This window comes from Bos mutus, chromosome 10 (assembly GCF_027580195.1).
Source record: "Bos mutus isolate GX-2022 chromosome 10, NWIPB_WYAK_1.1, whole genome shotgun sequence".
Classification (NCBI taxonomy): Eukaryota; Metazoa; Chordata; class Mammalia; order Artiodactyla; family Bovidae; genus Bos; species Bos mutus.
The window spans coordinates 71,333,135-71,350,320 of record NC_091626.1 but is presented as its reverse complement, the minus strand read 5'-3'; the positions used below and the strand labels follow the sequence as shown (position 1 = coordinate 71,350,320).

The window sequence follows — 17,186 nt, the reverse complement described above, 5'->3', positions numbered from 1 at the left end:
ACTCTTTGTGCATCCTTTCTTGACCTCCTACTCCTAGAAGAAATGATTATGCCTTTCTTCTGTATTTTCACAGCACCTGTCAGATTCTATTAAACTTATTTTTATACACATATGAGCCCAGAGAACATGGCACAGAATATGCATACTCCTGGGTGCTCAATAAACTCAGATTTTGCCATCAAGAAGCAGAGACCAGATCAATCAAGAAATGTCTGTCAACTACCCTGCTACTGTGAAGGGAAAATGATACAACTATTTTGGAAAACAGCTTTGTAGTTTCGTTAAAAATTTAAATATACACCTATCAGATGACCCAGAAATTCTCCTAAGAAATGAAAACATATGTCAACACCAAAATGTGCAGATATTTATAGCACTTTTATTCACAGTAGCCAAAAAGTAGAGAAAAATCCAACTATCAATGGATGGATTTTAAAAAGCACTAAAAAATGAAATACTGATAAACAATGCAACGTGGATGAACATCAAAGACATTATGTGAAATGAAAAGCCAGACACAAACTTACACAGAAAGTAGATCAGTGATTATGGGGCTGAGATGGGAATGAAGAGTTTAGGTGTTTTAGTCACTAAGTCGTGTCTGACTCTTGAGACCCCATGGAGTATAGCCTGCCAGGCTCTTCTGTCCATGGGATTTCCCAGGCAAGAATACTGGAACAGGTTGCCATTTCCATCTCCAAGAGATCTTCCTGACCCAGGGATCGAACCCATGTCTCCTACGTTGCAGGCAGATTCTTTACCACCTGAGCCACCAGGGAAGCTGAAATTTCCTAAAATTAGCTGCATAAAGACTGTACAATTCTGGAGGTCCAATGGTGAAGACATCGTGCTTTCACTGCTGTGGCCCCAGCTTCAACCCCTGATTGGGGAACTATGATCCTGCAAGCTGCATAGTATGGCCCCCCCCAAAAATCATTGAATTTATACACTTAGATGAACTTTGTCATGTAAATTATACCTCCATAAAGCTGATAAAGACAAATAATTACATGAAAATATTTTAGGCCAACATGATGGAAAAGCTGTCAGCCTTGTGTATTCTTATCTTAAACTTGGCTCTTGTAGGATACTCTGGCTATATCATACAGTTTCCTATCTCCTCTAACAGGACAAGAATTGATCAGTTTAAACTTAATCAGGGTTTTGTTTCTGGCACACGCAATCTCTAATACTTAAAATGACTGGGGAAGCAGCCAAAGATCATGCATCTTTGGAGCACCAGCAATGTAGATGTTAGGGACTGCATGTTTGTGGCCACCATTCCCTCCCAATTCATATGTCGAAAATCCTAATTCCCAATGTGACTTGGTACTTGGAGGTGCACTTGGAGGCCTTTGGGAGGTAATCAGGTCATATGGGTGGAGCCCTCATGATAGGATTAATGCTATTATATGAAGAGAAAAGACTAGAACCTGTTCTCTCCATGTAAGGATACAGTAAGAAGGCAGCTGTCTACAAGCCAGGAAGCACTCAACAGACACCAGGTAGGCAGGTACCTTGATACTGGACTTCTCCGCCTCCAGAAAACTGGGAGAAATACACATGTGTTTCGTTTAAGCCACCTAGTCTATGGTGATTTGTTACAGCAGCCCTGGCAGAATAAAACAGGTATTTTTTTCCCAGTGAATTCTATACCATCTTTATCTTAATGTCTTCTACAGCAGTCTCCTCTGATAGCTAGATTAGAAAACAGAAGAAACATATACAGAACAGAATGGTAGAAGGCCATCAGCAGTCATTTCAGAGCCTCCCTGTTTTGGGAACCATCTATTAGTATAGGAACTGTTCCTAACAGGAATCATTCTAATCCAAAACAGTTGTTTACATAGTAACTCTGCATCAGTACTTGCATTCTTTAAGTTAAGGTATTGCTTAAATCCTGGTTCCTCTCAACAGCAGCATTTAGCTATGTCTTAGGGAAGACATACAAGCCACTGTTGGGACGCCATTAAAAAAAATATTTTTGTGTCACTGTGGATTCTACTACTCTCAGCAATACAGAAATACCACATGAACACTATTTAAAAAGTCTTGGATTAAGCTCTGGAGAATTCTCATAGGCAAATTCTTCTGTGTGGGCCGGATCTGTAAATACTCCAATAAAATCTATTTCCAAGAAGAATGGACCATCCACTTTATCAGCCAGGGTGAATCCAATAGATGAAATCTAAATTTAAAACAGAGAAATTGATCAAAATCTTGTATGCTGATGTTATCCCTGGAGTTTTAAAATTCTGTAATTACTATAGCTTCGTGTACATACTATCAGCCCTTAACATGTATACCATAGTACTCAACTGCTGTAGCAAATTATAAGAAGCACATGACTGCTTTTCTTTCCACATTCTACTTCTCTCTTTAAAACAGTGCCACTTAAGACTAATAAGTAAAAATGGATGTCTAATGGAGGTTCCTTGAAGCTCCCCTGAACTCTATTTTAAAGCTAAAGTAAAATGTAGGCATGCTGAAAAGATGACCACACAAATTCCTCCAAGCAAGGGGTTTGGTTCACAGGACAGTTCTGAGTCAGCATCTGTCCAGGTATAACAGGAGTATACTTAAATAGGAATTTTCATCTTTCATTTTCCAGCCCTCAAAAATGAACTGAACTAATCCTCACAGTTCTATTTCACTAAAGGTAATAAACGGTCTTTCCCTGATGCTGAGAAAGATTGAAGGTAGGAGAAGGGGACGGCTGAGGATGGACGACAGAGATGGTTGGATGGCATCGCCAACTCAATGGACATGAGGTTGAGCAAGCTCCAGGAATTGGTGATGGACAGGGAAGCCTGGCGTGCTGCAGTTCATAGGGTCGCAAAGAGTCAGACACGACCGAGCAACTGAACTGAACTGAATATATATGGTCTTCCCAGGTGGCGCTAGTGGTAAGGAACTCACCTGCCAACGCAGGCGACACAAGAGACTCAGGTTTCAACACTGCGTTGGGAAGACCCCCTGGAGAAGGTAATGGCAACCCACTCCAGCATTCTTGCCTGGGAAATCCCATGGACAGAGGAGCCTGGTGGGCTACAGACCGTGGGGTCCCAAAGAATCAGACGCAACTGAGCACACATGCAATACAGTCCTGAGTGAAAATACAGGAAAACGTTACCTTGTCGAGCAGAAGCTGGTACTGGGCATCCCGGATTCTTCCTTGGTTAGAGAAGAAAAATTTGGAGAAAGGAATCTGAAAGAAAAAAACCATTGGCTTCAACGCTGAAATGTAAGCAACTGAGGCATTTGTATAGAACTGCAATGATAAAATAATAATGCTTTAAATTTAATTCTAAAATTATCTAATGTGAAGTTACAACAAGTGGCTTAGTTGCTTGGATCACAGATGGAAAAAAATTTAATGAAATAATCTAAGAATTGCAAGAAAACAACTGTAAACCTTTGCAAGCCAGAAGTCCCAAAGGAAAAAATAAAAGAGTACAATTACAACTTTCTGATGGCAAAAAAAAAAAAAAAAAAGTATCCTAAACACAAAACTTTTACAGATAACTAAGAAAAAGATCAAACAACCCAACAGAAAAATGGAGATGGGAGAAACAGGCACATCTGTACACTGTTAGGAGGACTGCAAATTAGTCCAACTCTTAGAGAACAGCTGACAGTTGTGGCGCGCAGGATTCCAAGATGACCCCCAGATTTCCACCTCTCGGTGCACACACCTTCTGCCAGGTATTCAGACACCAATCTCAGCGCTGCTGTGAAGGGACGCCACAGAAGTCGGGTCCCAAATCAGCTGACCTTAACATAGGGAAGATGATCCTCTGCAGGTGTGCAATCACTTGAGCTCATAAAAATGCCTGGTGAAGGAGGTTAGAAGCATGAGAGGGACTCAAAGGGGGAAGTGAGGGAGATTCTCCACTGCTGGCTTTGAAGACAGAGGAGCTCAATGGCAAGGAGTGTGGGCTGCTTACAGGACCTGAGAGTGGCTTCCGGCTGACAACCAGTAAAGAGACAAGGATATCATTACAACCACAGGAACTCAATCAGGCCAACAATCAGAATGAGCTTGGAAGTGGATTCTTCCCCAGAGCCTCCAAGAAGAATACAGCCCAGCTGACACCTTGTGATATCAGCCTTAGAAGGCCCTCAACACTGAACCTGGCCATAGGCTGTCTAATCTGTGGCTTACAGAACGTGAGCTAATATGTTGTTTGAAGCTGCGAAGTCTGTGGTATTTTTAACACAGCAATAGGAAACTAACAGCAGTACCTAACAAAATTTGAAATGCTATAATTTGACCTGCCAATTTCACTTTTAGAAATCTGTATTACAGATAAACTCTGACAAACACATAAAGATGCAGCTTTTTCTAATAACAATGAGAAAAAAAGGAAACATAGAGGAATAGTTGAATAAATTATGGTGCAATCATATAACTAAATACTATTTAGTTATATGATTTCAAAAATGCAGTATTAACAGATCTACACCTGATGCTGTGGGAAGATGTCCACAATATATTATTAGTAAAAAGGAAGATATAGACAAAATCTACAGTGTAAATATCATTTGTGTTATAAAAAGCAAAATTTTTTTTTTGGCCATGCCGTGCAGCTTGTGGGATCTTAGCTCTCTGACCAGGGACTGAACCCGAGCCCTGGTAGTGAAAGCCAAGTCCTAACCACTGCACTGCCAGAGAGTTTCCCTAAAAAGAAATTATTGAAATGCCTCCAAAAAAACTAATAAATTTACTGTAGCAACTGGGAACAACCCAAGTGTCTATCAATAAAGGACTATTTCAATCAACTATTGGATACCCACATACAGAAAATACCAAACAAAATAACAAAGAATAATTACATGTAGTGATATGGAATCTTTACAGGATCTAAATTTTAAAAATATAAACCTGTACAGAAGGTGCATAAAGCATACTACTATTTTTAGTAAAAAAAAAAAAAAAAAAATGAAGTATATGTGCCTATATATTTGCTTATTAAAAAAAACTGTAAACCTATGCAAGAAACTAATAAACACAGTTACCTATAGAGGGTGGGAGGGAAGGGTAGAAGGGAACTGAATGGGAGTGAGAATTCTTGTACATATATCTATATTATTTTGACTTTTGAATTAAAAAAAAGTGAACTAAAAAAACAAAATGTCAGATTATTAATTACCCAAAACACTTGTTGACATAAAGTGAAAGTGAAGGTCGCTTAGTCGTGTCCAAATTTTTGTGACCCCATGGACTATACAGTCCATGGAATTCTCCAGGCCAGAATGCTGGAGTGGATAGCTTTTCCCTTCTCCAGGGGATCTTCCCAACCCAGGGATTAAACCCAGGTCTCCCACCTTGCAGGTGGTTTCTTTACCAGCTGAGCCACAAGGGAAGCCCAAGAATACTGGAGTGGGTAGTCTATTCCTTCTCCAGCAGATCTTCCTGACCAGGAATCAAACTGGGGTCTCCTGCACTGCAGGTGGATTCTTTACCAACTGAGCTATGAGGGAAGCAAACAAACTCAATTCAAAGTTCATTTAATAAACCACCATTGCATAAGACCATGTAATTCAGAAAGCAAATTCAAGTGTAGTCACATCCTCATTTCACCTGTTCCCTTCATTTCTGTTAAACAAACCTGGAAGGGACACTCCCATCCCCACCCCAGTTTCTCATTTTGCATCCTGGTTTGGCACTTCAGCTGCCTCATTATTCAAAATGTATTCAAGGAGCATGTGTCACCCACCCCCCCAGCCTTTTGTCTTTCTGTCACATAATTTGACAAGATCACTGTCCACACTAAGGGAATTTTTTAGCCTGAAAAAAAATGCAGCTAAGAAGGAGCATTAAATCTGTACGATTTGCTTAAAAAAAAAAGGATAAACAATTGTTTTCTCTCTACAAATGACACTAGCGTGCATAACTTTTCCATCACTTTCCCCTGTTTTCTTTCTATAATCAGTGTAAATATTTGCACATCTCACTTCCATTTACTAAGGGAGAATTATTTATGAAGAAGTAAACAGCAATTAATAACATTTAATTTTTAAAAATCTCTTCCCCAATACTTTCCTTAATAATTTAAAGAAAGGTGTTGCAAACAACTATTATTTCAGCCAAAGATTAGAACATGTAACTTCAGGAAAGAAAGTAATAAGTAATTGCTAATGATTAAATGGTAATGATACTAGAGAATAATTTGGCAATGTGCATCAAAGCTCTTAAAAATGTATGTATCATTTTTTTCTAGGTATTTTATTTCCAGGAAAACATCTAATAAATAACTCCGGATGTTACCTCAGAGTTTGATGTAACAGTGAAAAACTCTGAACACAATCTAAATGTACAACAATAGAGGATGGATTAAATAAATTGTGTCTATTTATATTTGTGCAGATATTAAAACTGATATAGAAATATATTTCAACAGAAAATTGTTCATAAAATTCAGTTCAGTGAAAAATATATGTTATAAAATAGCACTGGCACAATATTATTTTAGTAAAAAAAGTGTAAATAGAAAAGTTTGAAGGTACATACTAAAATAAAAATAGTATTTTATTTCTGGGTAATGGGAACACAAAATTATTTTCCTTTTCTGCATTTTCTAGACTTTCTCTAATGAAATACTTGTTTTATTTAATAATTTGTTATATGCATTACTTGCATACAAGTGTTACATATGTAGTAATTTTTGGTTATATATCTATATTAGTGTATAGATACCTATCTGTGTGTGTGCATACTCAGTTGCTCAGTCAGCCTCCGACTCTTTGTGATCCCATGGACTGTAGCCCACCAGGCTCCTCTGTCCATGGGTTTTCCCAGGCAGGAATACTGGAGTGGATTGCCATTTCCTCCTCCAGGGGATCCTCGCTACTCAAGGATCAAGGATCAAGGATCCTTGATCAAGGATCAAACCCGTCTCCTGAGTCTCCTGCATTGGCAGGTGGCTTCTTTACCACTGAGCCATGTGGGAAGCTCAGATATGTAAGTAATGCCTATTATATGCTAGGCACTGCACTGCTCTAGGTACAAGGGAAACAGCTGTGAACAATACAAAGTCCCTGCTCTCAGAATTTACAGAATTTATGTTCCAGAGGAGCAGAGTAGACCGTGACAATAAACAGACAACTGAATGAACCAATAATTGTACTTAATGGTTAGCTCTAAGGGAAAAAAACAGGATATTATTATTGTGTGAGAGGATGCAACTCTAGCTAGAGGGCAGGAAAGGCCTCTCTGAGGTGACTTTGGAGCTGAGAAGTGAATGATAAGAGAAAGCACATGAAGAGCATGCCCACAGGATATAGCATGCAACACAAAGGCTCTAACAGAAGTAAATCTGAGTCTGACACACACAAAAGGGGGCGTATGGAAGAGGGCAGGAGGAGGAGGAGAGACTGAAGATGAAGACAGGGTCTGCTACTATAGGCCCCACGGTCATGGTGAAGAGTTTGGACTGTATTCTAACAAGGAGAGATCGCTGGAGGGTTTTAACCACGCAAGCGATGTAATCTGAACTATGCTTTAGAAAGATCACTCTGGCTGTTATGTGCACAGTGGACTTTAGGAAGTAAGAGGACAAAAGAAGCTCTTGCAGTAATTCCAAGGCCTGAACTAGGGTGAGAGTGGAAGAGATAGCTAGAAATAGACGTATTTTGGAAGGAGACGTGAAAGAAGTCGTTAACAGACTGGATGTGGGTTGCGGTGAAAGGAATCCAGGATGGCTGTTAGGTTTAAGTATGAGTAAAATGGAGACTTTCTTCTGGATTTATAGATTAAAAACCTTCATAGACAGAAGAAAGGAATGCACACTTGGTTTTGTCCTCATTCCCTGAATCTCCATTTATTTTCCTTCGCGTTAACATTTTTTACCTTCTAAAAGTTTCTTCTCCCTACAAAATATGACTGTCTTACAGTACCATGAAATAAATAGAATAAAAATGTTGATAACATAAAGTATGAAGTATTTATTCCCCTTAAGGGAGCCTTTCTACTCAACTAGGGACACTAGCGAGGTACAGTTGCCTGGAAGAGATGATATGGCAGGAACTTAAAAAGAATCACCTATAGTACCTGTGCACAGGGCGGAGATACACTTATGACTCTGCATGGACCTGGCCACACCCTTACCAAAAGTATTTACTGGAGGACTTCCCTGGTGGTATGGTGGATAGGAATCATCTACCAATACAGGAGACACGGGTTTGATCCCTGGTCTGGGAAGATTCCACATGCTGTGGAACAACTAAGCCCACGCGTCACAACTACTAAGCCCGAGAGCTACAAGTACTGAACCCGCACACTCTAAGGCATATGTTCTGCAACAAGAGAAGCCACCACAGTGAGAAGCCCATGCACTACAATGAAAAGTAGTCCTTGCTCAGTGCAGCTAGGGAAAGCCCACACAGCAACGAAGACTCAGCGCAACCAAAAATAAATAATTTTTTAAAACTATTTACTGATTAGTAAGCAAACATTTATATTAATGAAAGAAAAAAATAAATTATGTAAATCTTGCCTTTAGGTCCTCTTCCTTCTTTCCCTTCCCATAGTCCAAGAGGAATTAATAAGAAAACTACAATGTAACCATGACCAAAAGACCTCATTTTCATACAAGAAAAGACTTGTGCTGTTGTTACCTTGACCTCCTGCCAGTAGGGCCCCCCACGGGTGAACATGAAGTAACTGTACATCTGATCCTTCTTCTGGATTATATCTGTGTCCTCCCTGATATTCACCATCCAAGGTCGACCATCTCCACGGACACGGAGATACAGAGTGTTGAACTGGGACCAATCGTAAGATCTCTTCATTTCAAAAGGGCCCTAAGGTACAGAAAAGAATGTTAATTTCACCTCATTTCCCACTATTAGCAAAATGTGAGTCACCATCACCTTTTACAGCATCAAAGGGATCAACAAGCCATTTTTCTGCCTTTTTCTGCTTTCTACCACTTTATGAAGGCAGATAAATCTGATGATTCTTATTCTAGCATAAAATGCTGACCTAGTTAAATGTTTCTAAGTTAATGTTCAAGGCATGATTTGCACAGGACAATGTTTACATGGGATAGACACTTGTGTCACTGAACAGAAATGAATCACTGCATGTATTTTCTTTCCCTGGGTCTAGAGAGCAATGGCTTCTGAGTGGGCCATTTTACTGAAACTGCCTTCCCTTAAATCAGAAAACTATGAAACACCTCAAGTTGTGTTTTTGTTTTTGGCCACGTAGCATGAGGGATCTTAGTTCACTGACTAGGGATCGGAACCTGTGCCGCTGCAGTAGAAGCACAGAGTCCTAATCACTGGACTGCCAGGGAATTCTAGACCTCAATTTTTAAAACCAATATTATTTTAACAGCTACCATCCATTGAAAATATACATTAACCACTTGGCATGCATAATTGGATCTTTACAATAGCCCTATGAGATAGGAACTATCATTATTCTCCATTTTATAGATGAATAAACTGAGCACTCAACTCATAACGGGTAGGTCCAGTGCTGTTTAACTCCAAAATCTATGTTCTTAAAAACTACCTAAATGGTCTCTCTTTGAAAGCAGAATGTAGTATTAGTTTCCAAAGGTGTTTGTTACTTCAGAGCTTATCTGATTTCAATAATACCAATGCTCAGATATGAACTCTTACTTACTAGCCAAACAATTTTGGACAAACTACAGAATCTCCCCAAGCCTGTTTCCTCATCTATAAAAGTGAGATGGCTATACCTTACTAACATTGATGTCGGGAATAAAAGGGATAATGTATATAAAGTAATTAGCACGAAAACTGGCAGGGTACACTTACCAATGTTATCAACTATTTTCATTATTCCACAGCTTATCACAGAATTATTTTCTACTGTGGACTGACCAAATCCATTCCGTGGATTTTCAAGGCCTGATAAAATCTTCTATGCAACTTTGTTACTGCTGAAAGAACACTTTCCTTTCTTTTTCATGATTTATCTTGAGAGGGGGCCCAATACTATTCTCACCATTTGCTTTTCTCCTTAAAGCACCATAACCAAGCAAACAACCAGTGGTTGTGGCCACTGCCAGGCACGGGAGCCTGGCCAGAGCAGCCCTGAAACAACAGCTCATCAGCAAATTTACAGAAAGCAATAGGCTGGTGGTGAGACAAAGGAGCTGACCTAAGCAGCTTTGGAAAAGGGTGTTCTGACTGGAAACCAGAAGGCTAAAGACAAAGAATACTATACATAAGCAGTGTATGCTAGTTGGTGAAGACGATTCTCACAGGGTTATGGGTTATAAATTTTGAAATGGCTTTTCATGTAGGGTTGAATTAATAAGTAAATGTATGGTAAATGGTGGGAGACAGGTTTCACACCATTACAGACGGAAGTTATCAACACACAACAGGGAGGAGGCTAGAGTAAATCATGTAGTACCGGATTAGAGTCAAAGCATTAGTATGAACTCATACTTAGCTTAGTATATATAAATAATTACAGACGTGTTTCCACAAGTTGATATGAAAATATATATTTCCTAGCTGTGTCCACCGAGAGGTCCTAAATATACTGTCAATACAGATCTTGGTTTCTAATACCAGTAAAAAAAAAAAAAAATGAGGGCTTCTTTGAGAAATGGCTGATTCTAGGGTTGGAACAGAGAAAAATACAAAATGAGCTATGGTATCTTATAGTGCCAAAAAGTGCTCAAAAAAACAAAAGGGTGGTGGCAAGTCAAAGGGACAGGTATAATCTGAAAGAACTCCCAGTGGCCAAAGCTGGAACAATCTGAACAACAAAATAAATAACATGGTATTGGATCATAACCCAAAGTGTAAGTCCATTCTAAATGACTGAATAAACAAATAAATGTGGGAGAAGAAAAAAACCTTCCTTTGTGAAAAACTGAAATCTCAAGTAATTTATGAAAATACTACCCCTTCCAGGATATAGAACTTAATCCCATACTCTACCCCATGCCTTGAATGTAGGGTACACTTAGTGACTTGTTTCCAAAGAACAGAATATGAAAAGAGGCGGGGCTGGGGGGGTGAGTACTTAACAATGGAGTAACCTAGCAAACACTACCCTGACCAGGTGACCAACATTAACACATCAGTGATGAGTCAGGTTGCTAGCATATACCCCTGATATGATGGGAAGTGTACTTCAACTCTGTGCTGCTGCTAAGTCGCTTCAGTCGTGTCCGACTCTGTGCAACCCCATAGATGGCAGCCCACCAGGCTCCTCCGTCCCTGGGATTCTCCAGGCAAGAACACTGGAGTGGGTTGCCATTTCCTTCTCCAATGCATGAAAGTGAAAAGTGAAAGTGAAGTCGCTCAGTCGTGTCCGACTCTTAGCCACCCCATGGACTGCAACCTACCAGGCTCCTCTGTCCATGGGATTCTCCAGGCAAGAGTACTGGAGTGGGGTGCCACTGCCTTCTCTAACTCTATGCTATTTTTCCTAAAACCTAGAACCTCAGTCTAACCAGGGGGTAAAAAAATCAAAAAATCCCAAATTGACGATCATTCTACAAAATACCTGACCAGTATTTCTCAAATCCTCAAGAAAAATAAGGAAAGACTAAGAAACTGTCACAGAAATAGTTTTCTTGAAAAAAAAATCCACAGGCTGGCCCTACTTCCCACTCTAAGGAACACCAAGCCATAAGAGGGTCTGTGGGCTATGTCAAAGGAGATGCAAACCTCCCTAGATTATCGTTTAAATGTCGACCCTCCTCAGGGCTCCTCAAACATAAGTATGCCTCATCCTGGCTGATAATGATGTCCAGAAACATGTAGCCTCTCTTCAGGAACCACTTTCCCCTCGTGCTTATGAAACTACACTTGTGCCCAATAGTTATTTAACCCCACACACAAGATGAGACGTCAGGTATTTTCATTTACAGAAATAAAAGTTGTCTGCTACAGCTCGTGCTACAATGAAGTCCACCCCAGTTCACCAGAAAACCGCAGCACCTGAATTTCACGTACCCTTGGAATCTTGGATACCATAGCACAGTACCCACTTCGGCCACTTTCCCCATCCTGGGGCGCCTCGGAGCTCAGAGTTCCATACAGCAGCGCACTTTGGTTATTCTTGCCCATTTTCAGGAACACTTCACTTCTGCCACCAATCACTTTATCAGAAGTTACTGTCCACTTATCCAAATCTTCTTTGCTACGGAATTGCCAGACAACCTTGGCTTGTTCCATCAAGACCTCATGCAGAGGGCGGCCTTCAGGCCCTATCCAATATTTCACAATATCATCCTTCAAACGCCTAAAATGGTCCTTCATTTCTTCTTTAATTGCTTTATCAAAACTAATTTCAGGCTTGTCCTCAGGAGAAGTTATTTCCAAAGCAACTTCTCTCTGGTGATGTTCTTCCAAATTCCCTTTAGTCTTCCTCTGAGAAGAGGCTTTGCCAGGAGCAGCCACTGGTTTCTGAAAACTACTGGAACAATAGTCTGCAAAGCGAGTCCCCAAAAATGGAAAAGAGGCAACTCTTGGCTTCGGGCATTTTCTGAGAATATAAGTGCCATTCAACAATTTATGAACCAAAGCCATGATAAAAAAAAAATTAAAACGTAAATTTTTCCCAGGGCTACCAAGGAAAGAAGCTTCAGCAAATAGCCCAATTCCACCTGTAATAAAAGATACAGTGAAGAGTTACTAGTGTACCAATGAATACATCATAATTTCAAATTCAACATGGATCTTGTACTGTGAAATTCATTAAGTTATTTTCTAATTCTATAAATATTTACTATGAGCAGAAAAAAGTTTACACTGTATATAATGTATCCCACTGCTTTGTGAAAATAGGCCAAGATGAACAGAAACACAACCTCCTTCATGGAGTTAATGATCATCCCCAAAATAATTCAAGAGTGTGCTTCAAAAGGTAGTGTCAACTTTAAAGTAAATTTTTATGCTACATTTTAAAATAAATAATTGGTTCCTAAAATAAAATATTCAACTAATTCACTCCAAGATTGAGGCTAACTGACATTTTAGCACTTCTTCTATAAAAAGAACAGATTACAGTTTGCATGTGGAGTCAGAAGACTGCACAGCTAGAACTGTTTACCCTCAAAGCAAAAACCCTCAAAGAAGCTGATCTTCCGAGGCCTTCATTTCCTTGGGGGAAAGGCTGGGATAACACCTCCCCTACCTACCTTAAGGGATTCTTCTGTTGCTCACATGGATTGATGGCTATAATAGGGTTCTCTGATCCAGTTAAGTCTGACAAGATCCCCAAGATTCTTCACGTCTAATAAGCTACTAGGTCCAAGGCCCATACTTTGAGTAACAAGGTTTTGACTATCAGTCACTACTTGAGGTCCTCAAAGATAGAACCTAAACCATAGTAGCAATACCACCATTACATTTAAATGCCGTTCTTAATATTTCCAAACCACCCTGACAAATATTATCTCATTTAATCCACATAAGCCTCCTGTAAGACAGTCAGGTAGATATTTCCTTTCAGAAGGAAATAGACACCAACAGGTGAAGTAACCTGCCCAAGATTACAATGCTAATCAGTATGGAAGCAAGCACTAGAACCCTGGCCTTAAATGTTCCCATTTGACACTGCTGGCTCTCTGTATGTAAAACATTAGTAATATAACTTCTATGTCTCTGCTGAAGTAACAACTTTGCTCTTGCAAAAACATTTAATGATTGCTGGCAGGCAGTGCTGCAAGAACCAGGAAAGCTAAATAGGAAGGCTACCAATCCCCTCTCCTACTTATTCCAGCTACCCTGAAAATGAAATAAAATATGCAATGCTAATTTCGTCATCTTTCTCTCACCAGAGAGAAGAGACAAAAACAAAAAATCACCCACTAGTAAGAATACAGTACTGAGAAACAGGATGGAATGCTGAGAACTTTAGAAGCTTCAAAAATGCCCCAAATCCAACAACTCAGCTCACCTGCCTCAGTTGCTTAAGAGTCTACATCAAAATGGCACCCAGACCCCTCTATCTACAACACAGGACTGGTCATCTTTCTAGACTGCCCTTCCTCCCTCACTCCCTACATCAGGCGGCTCATGACCGCATGTCTCCTAAGTCACTGCATTCCAGACGTGCACCCCTACCTCCAATCTACTCCACTACTCTCAGCATCTACAGAGGGCCTAAAACACAAATTGATTTTTTATCTTCTCAGCCTAACACTCTTTAGAGGCTCTCATGGTCTTCGGAATAAAACTCAACTTTCTCCACAGGGTCTGTGAGACTCCTCCAGATCTAGCCTCTGCTCATCTCTCCAATATTCCCTCTAATCACACCCTACTCTGCGCTAATCACAGAGAACACCTGTGTTCCAGAAACTGCCACCCAGCACTCCCTGTCTGGTCATCGTGTCTTAGCAGATTGCTGCTCCTAGGCCAGAAATGCCCTCTACTGATTTCTGCTGGCTAATTTATCCTTTGAGACTCAGCTCAGACATCCATTACCTTCTCAAAGAACCTTTAATTACTCAACTCCACCAAGACCTTTTGATGTGGTCTCACTACATACTAGGCTTAAGCTTTCCCCCGCTACCATTTATTGCCAGTTCCCTTCTCAGTCTCCCTGCCAGACTAGATCTTCACTGCAGTACTTTCAACTCCCAGGATGGTGCCAGACATGCGGCAGGCTTCTAATATTTGTCAAACAAATAATATGTCCGCATTTATCCACCAACACCGCCACTAGTGTCTTGGTTCAGGGTTTTAGTGATTCTTCCCAGAACTATTGAAATTCCCCTAACAAAGGGCTTCTTGGGCTTCCCTGGTGTTCCAGTGGTTAAGAACTCGCCTTGCAATGCAAAGCACACCAGTTCGATACCTGGTCCAGGAAGATCCCACATGCAGCAAGGCAGTTAAGCCCCTACACCACAACTACTGAGCCCACATGAGGCAACTACTGAAGCCCTCTTGCCTAGAGCTCATACTCTGCCACAGGAGAAGACACCACAATGAGAAGCCCACACACCACAACAAAGAGTAGCCCTGGCTCGCCACAACTAGAGAAAGCCCACACACAGCAACGAAGACCCACCACATCCAAAAAATAGATAAAAATTTTTTTTAAAAAAGGGGGGAGAGGCTTCTCAAACTTTAAAGTGCCTTGAATTTTATGGGAATTTTGTTAAAATGCAGATCCTGATTTAGTGGGCACAGGATGGGGCCTGATATTCTATATTTCTAACAAGTCCCCAGGTGATTGTTGGTGCAGAGAACGCCTTTTAGGATTTAGTAAAAGTCCTAACTCATCTCTCTGACTCTGACCTCCTCCTCCTCTCCCAATCCAACCTTTGACTGGCAACAAAGGGAATTTTTCTAAATATGATGGCACTCCCCTTATTCAGCAATTCTGTCCAGAAATTTAAACTCCTAAAATGGTACACAAGGCCCTTCAAAATGCACCCAATTCCTTGGTCTCACTTCTCACTTTCATGGGCAATACCCTCAGCTCTTAACTACAATCATGTCTGATGCACAAAAAACACATCGCTCAAAAATGACAAAAGTGACCAAACATTCTACTATCCTGGCTAATACAACTGACTGCCATACCTGACCAGTCACAGCATTAGCCTCACTCTAGATACATAAGCTTCTTTCCTAATCATAGAATTACTTCCATCTCTCGACTACTTTCCCTCAAATCATATAACAGAAACTTAAGTCCAACAATAAGTCCCTTCTAACACCCTTTACATGAGATGCCCCATGGCTTTATGTATTCTCTTCCACTACAGTAAGCCCAACTTGTTCAGCTATAAACATGTTCCTGGTGGCTTCTGAATGGAGGGCACTGACATTGCTCTTCCTCCGTATTCTCTTGAGAACCTGTGCTTACATCTCACAGCCCTTACATACTGTTAGAATCTTGCTTTTATCTGTCTACCTAAATAGCCTGGCTTTAATCTTGGACTATGGCTTGAACATTAACTGATCCTCACATGTCTGCTAAAATAAATGAACATCTTGTAAATGGTATGTTTTCACATGGACAAAAAATACAAGGGAACCAGGAGAAATAACCACAGTTGATCTCACGTCCTGGAATCACAGGTAATATCTAAATTTCCCTGACTTCTTTGAATGATTTTTAACCTCTACATATACAGAAATTTGGGAAATAAATGATAAGCCTTTAAAATGGAATCTGTACAATCTTAAACATGAATTCTCATGAATACCATGTTTAGGTTACACTAGTGAGTGGCAAATGAGGAGTATATACAAAAAATGCATATACACTAACATTACAAGTATTAAAATGTATGGACAAAAAAGATTTAGGGGTGAAAAAGACTTAGAGTAGTGTTAACGACAATGGGACTATAAGTAATATTATTCACTATTTTCCAACCCATCAATAGTGTTACTACTTCTCTAATAATATAACTTTAATTGTAAGTGTGTTGTTTCATTCTATTACCGATAAACATAAAGTCAAAATCATTAACTGGATGATCTCCAGCCGAAGTTGCTGAGTTTTCCTGACAATGTAACCTAAGCGGCTAAAAGAGAGCAGTGTTAGTGAAGTTTGATACCCAAAGCTTACGATATGCCAGAAACCGTTCTGAGTGCATTGATATTTTCACAACAACGATGAGAAAGGTACTATTATTATTCCGATTGCAAAGACAAACAAATGGAGGTTCCAAAATTAAATCACCCGAGGTCATACAACTAGTAAGTGGCAAAACTAACCCCAGAGTCCCAGTGTTTAGTCAGGGAGCGATCGTGACCGTGCCACAGCCCCCTTACCCCTCACCTGCTAGGACCGTGTCACCCTCACAAGCTCCCGACACGCCAACTCCAAGCAGGCGCTCACTTGCCTCCCCAGTCGGCGCCTCAGCGTGACTTCCGCTCGACTCCCCGCTTTTCCAGACCGGGTACTCCACTTTTCCTGTGCGGGGCCATCTGTTTTTCCAGTCCGGAGTAAAACCAGGCCTGATGACTCTAGAGTTCCGGTTGAGTGCAGATGGGAGGAAAGAGTAATAATCTCAGACCTCTATAAACTGAGGGGGTTTTTTTGGTCGGCTAGATTCCCAAAGGCTTCCCCATCCCGATCCCCAACCGCCAGATTTTTTCTGCCTTGTGTGAGAAAGTGGGGAGAATTTAGAGAAGCTTTTCGCCTCTCCTTCCGGCATCCCACCTTCAGGCTGCAAACTTCATCCCGTATCTTTCAAATAGGACGCAGATATTGCCAACAT

At 40.5% G+C, this 17,186-nt stretch overlaps 1 protein-coding gene across 1 annotated transcript; it reads right to left on the bottom strand.

Annotated features, from left to right (window-relative positions):
• Nucleotides 1-359: 359 nt before the first annotated feature.
• NDUFAF1 (NADH:ubiquinone oxidoreductase complex assembly factor 1) lies at nt 360-16,888 on the bottom strand. Its single transcript, XM_005903965.3, has 5 exons — nt 16,745-16,888; nt 11,956-12,608; nt 8,620-8,805; nt 3,134-3,208; nt 360-2,188 (listed from the first exon to the last, which is right to left on the bottom strand). The coding sequence occupies exons 2-5, from the start codon at nt 12,529-12,531 to the stop codon at nt 2,039-2,041; spliced, it is 987 nt and encodes a 328-aa protein (XP_005904027.1). The 5' UTR covers nt 12,532-12,608; nt 16,745-16,888; the 3' UTR covers nt 360-2,038.
• Nucleotides 16,889-17,186: the final 298 nt, after the last annotated feature.

Excerpts from the sequence above, each read along its gene's own strand:
- NDUFAF1 (XM_005903965.3), bottom strand. The coding sequence starts at position 12,531 with ATGGCTTTGGTTCATAAATTGTTGAATGGCACTTATATTCTCAGAAAA. Across the intron at positions 8,806-11,955 it reads TGGTATCCAAGATTCCAAGG|GGCCCTTTTGAAATGAAGAG; the intron begins GTACGTGAAATT and ends TCTGTACCTTAG. Across the intron at positions 3,209-8,619 it reads CCTACTGGCAGGAGGTCAAG|ATTCCTTTCTCCAAATTTTT; the intron begins GTAACAACAGCA and ends TTTTTCTTTCAG.